Source organism: Trichechus manatus, unplaced genomic scaffold (assembly GCF_000243295.1).
Source record: "Trichechus manatus latirostris isolate Lorelei unplaced genomic scaffold, TriManLat1.0 scaffold00033, whole genome shotgun sequence".
NCBI lineage: Eukaryota > Metazoa > Chordata > Mammalia > Sirenia > Trichechidae > Trichechus > Trichechus manatus.
Window position 1 is genome coordinate 18,336,662 of NW_004443969.1, and position 12,594 is coordinate 18,349,255.

General features: G+C 36.4%; 1 protein-coding gene across 2 annotated transcripts in view; it reads left to right on the top strand.

Moving 5' to 3' along the window:
* The window catches only part of KYNU (kynureninase), a 154,949-nt gene that overhangs the window by 77,052 nt on the left and 65,303 nt on the right, over window positions 1–12,594 (top strand). For both annotated transcript variants that reach the window (XM_004375104.3, XM_023730210.1), the window contains one exon: window positions 7,336–7,482. In XM_004375104.3, coding sequence (XP_004375161.1) covers window positions 7,336–7,482 — 147 coding nt within the window. The remainder of the gene's footprint in view (window positions 1–7,335; window positions 7,483–12,594) is intronic.

Consider the following 12,594-nt stretch of genomic DNA (forward strand, 5'->3'; position numbering starts at 1 on the left):
CCCAGGTTCCTATCTAATCTTTCAAATTCCTGTTGTCAATTTGATCCCATAAAGATAGTTCTTAAAAGAGCATAATGCTCAAGGCAGACGTTTTTTACTGGTTAAGCTAATCTATTGTTTGGTTTTAAGAAGACTTCAAGGAATATTTTGGTTTAAGGTTTAAAGATTATCTCAGGGCAATGATTTTGGGGGTTCATCCAAACATTACCACTTTAGAGCAAGTCAACAGGCAAGAGCATCAAATCCTACAGTTGAAAAGTATATTTCTTATTTGTTTAATACTGATGCTTTAGAGATTTGAAGTATTAGCACATATAATATTTCCTTACTTTTTGTTTAAAATTGTGATAGATGAACGCTATTAGGTTCTTCTATGAATAAAGAGCTTTGGATTGTCATGCTATCAATTTTACTTATTCTGTATATATGAAAATATACATAAGCATACACACATGCATGCACATGTATATATATCCCATAACCCTTTACTTTGAGTGTACCCTCTGCTTAACTTAATAATTCAGAGATTTCAATACAAATTCTGTTGTTTTTGAAGTTTAAAAACATACAGCTTTAATTAATTTAATATTAAATACAAGTAACTGTTGAAACTAATTAGAACAAGTGCACGAGAGCCAAAGTACAACTTTGAGTATATCCCACCTGAATTTAGAGACCATCTCAAGAATACATAGGACACATTGAACACTAATGACCAAAGACGAGACGAATTGTGGAATGACATCGGGACATCATACATGAAGAAAGCAAGAGGGCTTTAAAAAGACAGGAAAGAAAGAAAAGATCAAAATGGATGTCAGAAGAGACTCTGAAACTTGCCCTTGAACGTCGAATAGCTAAAGCGAAGGGAAGAAATGATGAAGTAAAAGAACTGAACAGAAGATTTCAAAGGGCACCTCAAAAAGACAAAGTAAACTATTATAATGACATGTGCAAACATCTAGAGATAGAAAAAATCAAAAAGAAGAACATGCTTGGCATTTCTCAGGCCGAAAGAACTGAAGAAAACTTCAAGCCTCAAGTTGCAATATTGAGTTGCAATATTCTATGGGGAAAATATTAAATGACACATGAAGCATCAAAAAAGATGGAAGGAATACACAGAGTCACTATACCAAAAAGAATTGGTTGACGTTCAACCATTTCAGGAGGTACTATATGATCAGGAACCGATGGTACTGAAGGAAGAAGGCCAAGCTGCACTGAAGGCATTGGCGAAAAACAAGGCTCCAGGAATAGACGGAATACCAATTGAGATGTTTCAACAAACGGATGCAGCACTGGAAGTGCTCACTCATCTATGCCAAGACATTTGGAAGACAGCTAGCTACCTGGCCATCTGACTAGAAGAGATCCATATTTGTGCCCATTCCAAAGAAAGGTGATCCAACTGAATCCAGAAATCATCCAACAATATCATAAGCAAGTAAAATTACGCTGAAGATCACTCAAAAGCAGCTGCAGCAATGTTTTGACAAGGAAAGGCCAGAAATTCAAGCTGGATTCAGAAGATGATGTGGAACCAGGGGTATCATAGCTGATGGATCCTGGCTAAAAGCAGAGAATACCAGAAAGATGTTTACTTGTGTTTTATTGACTATGCAAACTTATCGGACTGTGTGGATCATAACAAATTATGGATAACACTGTGAAGAATGGGAATTCCAGAATACTTAATTGTGTTCATGAGGAACCTGTACATAGATCAAGAGGCAGTCGTTCAAACAAAACAAGGGGATAATGCGTGGTTTGAAGTCAGGAAAGGTGTGCGTCAGGGTTGTATCCTTTCACTATACCTATTCAATCTGTATACTGAGCAAATCATCCTAGAAGCTAGACTATACGAAGAAAAAGGGAGCATCATGATTGGAGGAAGACTCTTAACAACCTGCGTTATGCAAATGACACAACCTTGCTTGCTGAAAGCAAAGAAAACTTGAAGCACTTACAGATGAAGATCAAAAACCACAGTCTTCAGTATGGATTACACCTCAACAAAAAGAAAACAAAAATCCCAACTGGACCAATAAGCAACATCATGATAAACAGAGAAAAGATTGAAGTGGTCGAGGATTTCATTTTACTTGAATCCACAATCAACACACAGGGAAGCAGCAGTCAAGAAATCAAAAGACGCATTGCATTGGGCAAATCTGCTGCAAAATACTTCTTTAAAGTGTTAAAAAACAAAGATGTCACCTTGAAGACTAAGGTGCACCTGACGCAAGCAATGGTGTTTTCAACCACCTCATATGCATGCGAAAGCTGAATGAAGAATAAGGAGGACTGAAGAATTGACGCCTTTGAATTGTGGTGTTGGCAAAGAGTATTGAATATACCATGGACTTCCAAAAGAACGAAGAAATCCGTCTTGGGAGAAGTACAGCCAGAATGCTTCTTAGAAGCAAGGATGGCGAGACTCTGTCTCACGTACTTTGGACATGTTGTCAGGAGAGATCAGTCCCTGGAGAAGGATATCATGCTTGGTAAAGTAGAGGGTCAGCAAAAAAGAGGAAGACCTTCAAGGAGATAGATTGACACAGAGGCTGCAACAAGGACTCAAGCATAATAAGGATTGTGAGGATGGCGTAGGACTGGGCAGTGTTTCATTCTGCTGTACATAGGGTCACCATGCGTCAGAACCGACTTGACAGCACCTAACAATAACAACAACAAGTAACTGTAGGCAACCATTTTGGCATAATAAACACCTTCCTAAAATGACATTTCAGAGAGATAACATGAGGAGACATGATGTCATGCACATGGAGTTCAGACTGCTGAATTTATTTTTTTTTACACTTTCAAGTGTACATTTTACGTTGTCAGGGAGGAGCAAATCTCTTTAATTTCATCTTTCACTAGACTTTGATAACTTTAGCTCTTTGCTTTTAGGTGATTCAAATTAAAGATTAACCTTTCCAAAGATGAATGTGATGGCAAAAGTATTAGACATATATAGAGAGAAAGCCTTTAAGGCATGAATTACTTGATATCTGTGTCAGTCTAAGTAATTGCATATGAGTGTGAAGATAAAACCTAACAAACTGCTTTTTTTTTTTTTTTTTGGAAGGGCTTTTATTGAAAAATGCTGCCTTCGTGCTTAATGTCCCTTGGCTATTTCTTTTTCATAAAAATGCCTATGTTTTAGCATTGTATTTTGAAATACTGATACTATTCCAGATTTTTAAATATTTATTTAAAAAGCTAAATTCTCCAATTCTCAAATTTAACTTTTTTTTCCCTTCTAAATGTTATTTACTTTGTTGTTGCTGTTGAGAATATACACAGCAAAACATACACCAATTCAACAGTTTCTACATGTACCATTTAGTGATACTGATTACATTCTTCGAGTGCAACCATTCTCACCTTCTTTCCATGAACATAAACTCACCTCCCCTAAGGTTCCTCTCTAATCTTTCAAGTTGCTGTTGTTGCTCCAGGTGAGTAGAGACCAAATGTTGTACTTCGGTTGGTAGCTTGCAAGCTTTTAAGACTCAGGCACTACACGATGAAGTAGGAGGTAGAATGGAAGCACTAAACACATTATTAGGCCAAATAACTCGGATACCCCATGAAACCATGACCCTAAACCACCAAACCAAATTCCATGAGGTATATGGTTGTACGTAAGTAGCCTCAGCAGCTACTTTTTTTTTTTTGTCTTTGTTGTAAATATATCTATCACAGAACTTCTTACAATTCAACTTTTTACAGGTGTACAACTTATTGACAGCAATTACAATAACTGACTGTGCAACCCTACCCTTAATCAGTGTAATTTTTCCACCACTGTTCACCCCCTTTCTCCTCCTCGCTCCTGCCCCTTGTAACCACTAATAAACTTGTTCTCTATACATTTGCCCTTTTTTGTCTTTTTATATAAGTGACCGAAACCAAAAACCAAACCCATTGCTGTCGAGTCGACTCCAACTCATAGCGACCCTATAGGACAGAGTAGAACTGCCCCATAGGGTTTCCAAGGAGCACCTGATAGATTCAAACTGCCGACCTTTTTGTTAGCAGCTGAACTCTTAACCGCTATGCCAGCAGAGTTTCCTTACATGAGTGAGGACATACAATATTTGTCCTTTTGTGATTGTCTTATTTCACTCATCATAATGTCTTCAAGCTCCATCCATACTATAGTATGTATCAAGACTTTATTTGTCCTACTGGCTGAGTCATATTCCATTGTATGTACGTACCACATTTTGTTTATCCATTCATCTGTTATGGGCATTTAGGTTGTTTCCACCTAAATGCTATTGGCTATTTGGCTATTGTGAATAATGCTGCAATGAACATTGGTGTACACATCTCTTTTTGAGTCTCTGCTTTCAAGTCTTTTAGGTATATATCTAGGAGTGGAATTACTGAGTTGTATGGTAGGTCTATTTTTAGTTTTATGAGGAACTGCCACGCTGTTTCCCACAATGATTCTACCATTTTGCATTTCCACCAGCAATGGATAAGTTTCCAATATCCCCACATCCTTGCTAACATTTGTTATTTTCTGGGTTTTTTTTTTTTTTTTCTTTTAATCTCAGCCATCCTAGTGGCAGTAAAATGGTATCTCAGTGTGGTTTTGATTTGCGACTCACTGATGGCTAATGATGCGGAACATTTTTCCAAGAGTTTGGTGGCCATTTGAATGTTCTCTTTGGTGAAATGTTTATTCAAGTCCTTTACCCGTTTTATGATTGGGTTATTTGTCTTTTTTTGTTAAGTTGTTGAAGTTTCATATGCATTTTGGTTATTAGATTCTTGTCAGATATATGTTTTCGGAAGATATTCTCTCAGTTGGTAGATTGTTTTTTAATTTTTTTGGTGCAGCCTTTTGATGAACAAAAGTTCTTAATATTTATGAGATCCCATTTATTTATGTTGTCTTTTGCTGTTTGTGCTTTCTTTTTAATATATTAGATAATTTATTGTTGACAGCCAGGCCTGGCAGCATTGCCCCTGCTTGTTCTTCTAAGAATTTTATGGTGTTACTTTGCACCTTTAGGTCCTTAATCCACTTTGAATTTGTTTTTGTGTATGGTGTGAGTCATGAATCCTGTTTCATTTTTCCAGCATCATTTATTGAAGAAATTCTTCTTTCCTCATCGAATAGACTTAATACTCTCTTGTCAAAAATCAGTTGTCCATAGATGTGTGAGTTTATTTCTGGACTCCCAATTCTATTCTATTGGTATATGTGTCTATTGTTATACAAGTAACAGGCCATTTTGATTACTATAGCAGTATAGCAGGTTTTAAAATCAGAAAGTGTGAGTCCTTCTACTTTTTTCTTCTCTTTCAACATTGTTTTAGCTATTTGAGGCCCCTTGCCATTCCATATAAAGTTGAGGATTTGTTTTCCTATTTCTGTAAAGAAGGCTGTTGGAATTTTGATCAGGATTGCATTGAATCTATAGATCACTTTAGGTACTATTTACATGTTAATAATATTAAGTCTTCCAATCCATGAACATGGAACATCTTTTCATTTGTTTAAGTCTTCTTTAATCGCTTTCAACCTTGTTTTATAGTTTTCATTGTGTAAGCCCTTCCTGTCCCTAGTTAGGTTTATTCCTAGGTATTTTATTCTCTTAGATGCTACTGTAAATGGAATTGTTTCCCTAATTTCCCTTTCAGATTTCTCGTTGCTAGTGTAGAGAAATCCAGCTGATTTCTGTTTGTTGACCTTGTACCCTGCAACTTTGTTAAATTCCTCTATTAGCTCGAGAAGTTTTCTTGTGAACTATGTTTTCTATATGTAGGATCATATCATCCATGAATAGAGATAATTTCTTCTTTTCCAATCTGGATACCTTTTGTATCTCTTTGTCTTATTGTTCTGGCTAGGACTTCTAATACAGTACTGAATAGAAGTGGTGAGAGCAGGCACCATTGTCTTGTTCCTGATTTAAAGGGGAAAGCTCTTAGTCTTTCTCTATTAAGTATAATACTGGCTGTTGGCTTTTCATATATGCCCTGAATCATATTGAGGAATTTTTCTTCTTTAGGGTTTTCATCAAGAAAGGGTGTTGAATTTTATCAAATGTTTTTTCTGCATCCATAGAGATGATCATGTGGTTCTTTTCCTTTGTTCTGTTGATGTGGTAGATTATGTTGATTGGTTTTCTAATGTTGAACCATCCTTGCATTCCTGGAATAAATCCCACTTGGACATGGTGTATGACTCTTTTAATATGCTGTTGGGCTCTAGTTGCTATTATTTTGTTGAGGATTTTTACATCTACATTTGTAAGTGATATTGTTCTGTAGTTTTAGCAATCCTATTTTGATAGATGCCCAAGGGAGGGAGAGCCTACAGCCCATTTTGCAAACAAGTGCTAGGCTTCTAATAGAAACTAAAATGTGTATTATATTAGTTTATTTATATGCTTAACATGGAGCAGAGTAACTGACAAGCAGCAGGACTTAAAAAAATTATAAATGACTGAAGGAAAACTCATAATTACCTTAATGATACTTCCCTCAAATATTAATGCAATTAGTAATGCTTGTCCTCAGAATCATGTCAGTATTAGCATTGAAGAAAATCCATGGAGACTTCAAAAATAAATCAGATTTGCTAGGATAAAAGCAAATACTTTCTATTCAGCTGATTCCTTTCATTTCAAGATGTTTACATTATCAAATCTAAATTCATTCACAGTTTCACTAACGGATCAATTGTTTGTCCCACATGGGGAGATGTGGAAGAATAAAACCTTGACCATACAGAGTTTTGTTGACATTTTTCTTCATGTTTGAACCTTGGCCTGTCAATTGGTTTGGGGTAGATTTTACTCCTTCAATTGTTTGGCAATACAGAGATGAACGACATATGATCACTTTTTTTTTTTTTTTTGGAAAAATAAAAGGATATTGAACTTATAAGTAAAACACTAATTTCTAACATAAATTTTTCTTGTAAAAATGTTTCTTGAACGTCTTGCACTTTCTGGAGTTTTATTAGATTGCAATAAGGAGGAAACAGTTTATAGGTATACAGGTAACAAAGATCAACTAAAAACATGGAGACCAAATCAACCAAGTAGGCTTTTATGATGACTTATACTTTGAAATCTCATTTTTACGATTTTATTCTCATTTCTTAATAATAAACAAAAAATTATTCTCAAGTGCTTCTCATTTGCCAAATTTTTAAAGATCATTGATCTGAAATAATAATAATAATAAAGAAAATCTTTGTTTTTTCTTTTGATGGTAAAGACTTCATGGTGAAATCTAGATTGGAAATATGAAGTGACAAATACATTATTGTAGATATAACTTGTGCCTAACTCTATTTAGGGGGAAGAAACCCTGAGAATGGAGGATATCCTTGAAGTAATTGAGAAGGAAGGCGACTCGATTGCAGTGATCCTTTTCAGTGGGGTGCATTTTTATACTGGCCAGCTCTTTAATATACCTGCCATCACAAAAGCTGGACAAGCAAAGGTATGCACATCACTCTCTCCTTTCTACCTTGCCTAAGCTCATACCGAAGAGTGCTCTAATGTCAGTTCTACTGTCATAACTTTCTTTGTTTTTACATGCCTAAAATTATTTTGGAGTCCCTGGGTGATGTACTACCTGAGAGGCTGGAGGCTGGAACCCACCCAAAGGTGCCTTGAGAGACAGACCTGGTGATCCGCTTCTGAAAGTTCATAGCCTTGAAAACCTTAACTGAGCAGTTCTACTCTGCACATATGGGTTCACCATGATTCAGAATTGACTCAACGGGAACTAACAACAACAAAATTATTTTAAGAGTTAAAAAAAAAAAAAAAAAGAGTAAGCCATCACATACACATGCAAAAAAAAAAATGTATTCTTTGCTTAGGCATTTCTATTTAAATTGCTTTTTGACACTTCTGTGGTCTCACCTCCTTACTTGCAGCTGCTCTCCAGTGTTTTGCTCTAGTCAGCAGGACAGGTAAGCTTCTTACAGGTGATGTCATTGGTACTCAGCTGCTCAGTCAGCAGAAGGCAGGCAGAAAATGGGGCTATTAGCTACATGCTTGAACTGCAAGAGACTCAACTCTGGTATTTTGTCATGGCATAACTCATTCTAAATAGCATTCAGTTCTCACTTAATCCTATGTACCTAATGGAGGACAGATTCCTAATTAAATTTTATCAGTAGACAGTGTTAGACGCTTGTTATTTTAAGGAAACCACTTTTTTCCTTGGCTCTGCAGTGCCATGGATCACTTTGGGCAGGACTGTGTGATAGGATAACTGTGGTTCACCAAAGGGAACTGGTCAGTTTTGCCATCCTACTGGGCTTGAAATAAGCCACCCCAGAGGTGGGAATGAGAAGAGCCCATCACCACCAAGGAAAGAGAGATCTGGCAGCAGAGACCCAGCAGCAGGAAACGGCGTGGTGTGCTTCCCAGCCCATGGAGAGAGAAAGCTGAGTGCCTTTGGGCAGAGACTGAGGGCCAGGGAGAGGCACGCCTGTGAGCATGGCTGGGGAGAGGCTATCGTGATGGAAGAACTGTATCTTGAATGTTCCTGAGCCTGAATTGTAACAAACTTCCCTAAACCAAACCAACCAAACAAAAAAACCCATTGCCATCGAGTCAATTCTGACTCATAGAGACCCTATGGGACACAGAGAACTGCCCCATAGGGTTTCCAAGGAGTGGCTGGTGGATTTGAACTGCTGACCTTTTGGTTAGCAGCCGAATGCTTAACCACTGCATCATCAGGTCTCCCTCCCTAATAAAACCCACGATTGTCAGAGTGGTCTGTGAGTTCTGTGTGGCCATTGCAATCAATTATCGAACCCAGTAGAGAGTGCTGTGAGAGGGACATTTGGTGTCAGAGTTGGTAAAGATGGCAGAGAGAGGAGGCAAGTCGAACCTCTGCCTCATGGGAATCAGCCTTGGGCTGTTGATCTTGATTCTCCTACCCAATTGTGAAGCTAGAGGAGGTCAGACGTTGCGCCCACACCATTTTTACAGGCTCTATCTGGTCTACGCTAAGAATTTTTATAAATTATTATACTGCCTACAACGTGAATTTTTCCCTATACACTACTAAATTACACTTAAATTATCATTTCAAAGCTGTGTCTCTTTGTATACAGTGCTTATAAAAAGTGTTTTTAGTAGTTTTTTCCTAAAGAAAGAAATCAGAGGAACACTATTCAATAGTTACAATTTGTATTTAAAACCCTTAAATAACAGTTCTATTTGATTTGGCAATCAAGTCATGTATTTAAAACAGTGACAACCGAATTTTATTCTGAACTTTAATAAGTCATGGGATTAATATATGTGTGAGGTCTAGTTAATATATTCAGTTATTGAAGCTAATGAATGGAACTAATGAAAAGAAATTTAGCACTGTTATGAGCAGTCTCTAGAAATTTCCAACCACGACTTCCAACTGGTTTGATGAATAACTGTGAAAGTGGTGCATTACAAAAGATATAACGATAATGTCTTCTTAATTTAGATATTAAATCTTAAGCGCCAAAATAAAGGTAGGCCTATAAAAAAATCATATTTTAAAATATTATGCAAGTAATCAGCAGCCCCTGTTCCCCTTAGTATCATGCATGTCTCATTGACCTTCATAGAAATGAGGCAGGAAGATATAGAAGGACTATAGGTTTTGGAATCACCCAGTCTGGGTTTCACATCTTGGCAAATCATTTAATTGCAATATGATCTTAACTTTTATGAGTTTCTGTTACTGAATGTTAATTTGGGGTAGCAGTAACCACCTCATAAATTCAGTGTGAGAACGAAGAGTATAGAACATCTATTGGATGGGCACACATTTAGACCTTAAGTGGTGGTTTCTACTCTGCTACTGTCCCCAGAGAACCTGAAAATATGGGAAGTGGCTTAGATATACTTATTCTTTTATTTCCTATTTAAAGAAAGAAAGAAATTTGTCTACCTAAGAGATATACGTAATTCTTTTTCTTGACTTCTTTGGTTGCTTAAACCATTTCCTCAATGTTTTGCAGACTTTCTTTCACTTAATAAAAAAAATATGGTAAGTGCTCACCAAGTTGAAGCTCTCATGGAGCTCTCAGTTAAGTAAAGGAAGATAGGAATGAGAAAATACAATCTAAACGTTGCCATAAAGTGTTAGATACTATGGGAGTAAAATGGGTATATAGCAGACTTAGATTTACCCATTATCAAAAAGTTCTTAACAAATGGGTATGCTCTTGCTAGACAAACCCTGCCATTCTCAGCTAAGATTGATAAAATTTCCTCTTTAAAATGTAGACCTACACAGCTCTCCTGGGCAGTCTGTGGAGATAAGGCTGAAAAGAGAGGCAGAGAGAAAATTAAAGGTGTCAATCAAGAAAGTGATAGGAAATTCTAGAAAAAGAGGGCATCGAAGAGTCACTCCTAGGATTGCCTAAGTGAGAGAAAAGAGAGGAAGTTTTCAGAGATAAAGCGTGGTAGGAACAAAAAATGATCTCAAGATGGGGCAATGAGAGTCATTAAAAGTAAATGACCCATTTTAAAAATGTTGGAATCATGCAATGGGAAAGTAGGGACAGGAATTTTAAAAAAATACATTTTTTAAATTAAAGAATTGCATGTGTACTGAAAAGAGCACAAATACTGAGTAAATGGCTCAATGAGTTATTCTGAACCCATATAACCATCACCCACATCAAGAAATAGAACGTTTCTAACACTTAATTATGCCCTCTGCCAAGTATTGCCTGTTTCCCTCTCTCCAAAGGTACCACTATCCGGACTCTAATAACATATATTAGCTTTGCCTATCTTTAAACTTTATATAAGCAGATTCATATATAAACACATTCTTTTGTGTTTGGCCTATTTGCTCACAATTACATTTGTGAGATTCATACACGTTGTATCTAGCAATAGGTTTTTATGTTTGTTTTTCTTTCCATTGAAGTATTTTATTACTTTTTATGAATAGATCAGAATTTATTTTTTTTCATGCTCACCATTTGGGGGAAATTGCAGTTAATACTATTCTGACCATTCTTACAGATTTCTTTGGGTAAGCATTTGTATATGCCTCTATTAAGTATATAACTAGAAGTGGAATTACTAGATTATAAGGTATGTAAATATTCAACCAGAATCAACAATGCCAGTTTTCTAAAGAGGTGTTATCAATTTATACTTCTACCAGCTTATATGAAAGTTCCTGTTGCTCTACACCTTCACTAACACTTATTATTGTTAGTCTTTGTAATTTTAGCCATTCTGACTAGTTTGTAGTTGTTACAACATTATGGTTTTAATTTGCAGTTTCCTGATTATTGATGAGGTTGAGGACCTTTCAAATGCTTATTGGTCTTTTGCATCTCTTTTACAAAATGCTTGTTCAAGGGCCTTGCACATATTTGCATTTGGTTATCTGTCTTACCCATATTAGTTTGAAGAAGTTCTAGAAATTGATTTTAAGGAGAGAGAAAATAAGAATTTTCCAAGTGATCATTAAAGAGGAAAAATAAATACATTAATAAAAAATATAATTGGTACGATGACTTTGGTTCACATAATGAACTTAAGATGCTGAGACTTTTCTTAACTGAGGGGGAGGCATGAGATGGTGACAAGTAGGCGAGATGGAGGAAGTTAAATATAAAGTCAGGGTAAAGAACCATATTACAAGGGAAGGCCAGCCCATGGCAAGAGATATCAGGTTTTTCTTTTCTTTCTTTCTTTTCTTTTTTTTTTTTTTTTGCCATTTCAACATTTTTTACATGTACAATTTGGTGACATTAATTACATTCCTCTTGTTGTTCAACCATTACTATTACCATTATCTGTTACCAATGTTTTCATCACTCTTAACAGAAGCTCAATGCCCCCTAAGCAATAAGTCCCTCTTTCCTCCTCCCTTCTACCCTTGGTAACCACTAAGCGGGATCATACAATATTTGTCCTTTTGTGATGGTTCAATTTTACATTATTGGCCACCTTACCCTTTTGGAACTCTGGCTTGCACCCATACCTCTATATTTTGCATATTTTATTACTTGTATCTACTAAGAATTTTTTCTTTTCTAAACCAGGTAAATGTATGGATTCGCCCTTGTCCTTAGCATTCCTTTCCCTAGTGATTTTAACCACTGCTGTGACTCAGCTCAAAGGTATCAACAATAGCAACATGACTCAGCTATCACTGTCACATGAAAGCTCCAGCCTATTCCTACACTCAGGATATGTTATTTATACCCCTCTGCCTACTATTTCTGAAAGTCCTATATGTACCTTGACATCACTTTATTCCAAACAGGTTTATCTTTCCGATAAAGATGCTCCTCCTGTTTTGTGCCACCATCCTTCTGGTTCTTTGGACTCAACTCTGACATTTTCTCGTTCTTTCTTTTACCAATCATTTGTTAATTCCACTCTTTTAGACTCTGTCTTTCCTTTAACATTCCTGAATCAATAACAAAAGTTTTCAACTTCAAGAAACAGAATCACAGTTAAAAGTAGCCTGAAAATAGAGATTTCTTTTTCTCACCAAAGAATATTTGAGAAAAGACCTTCTGGGATGCGCTCAGCATCTCAGTGGTATCTGAGTGGCATCTTCACGATCTCT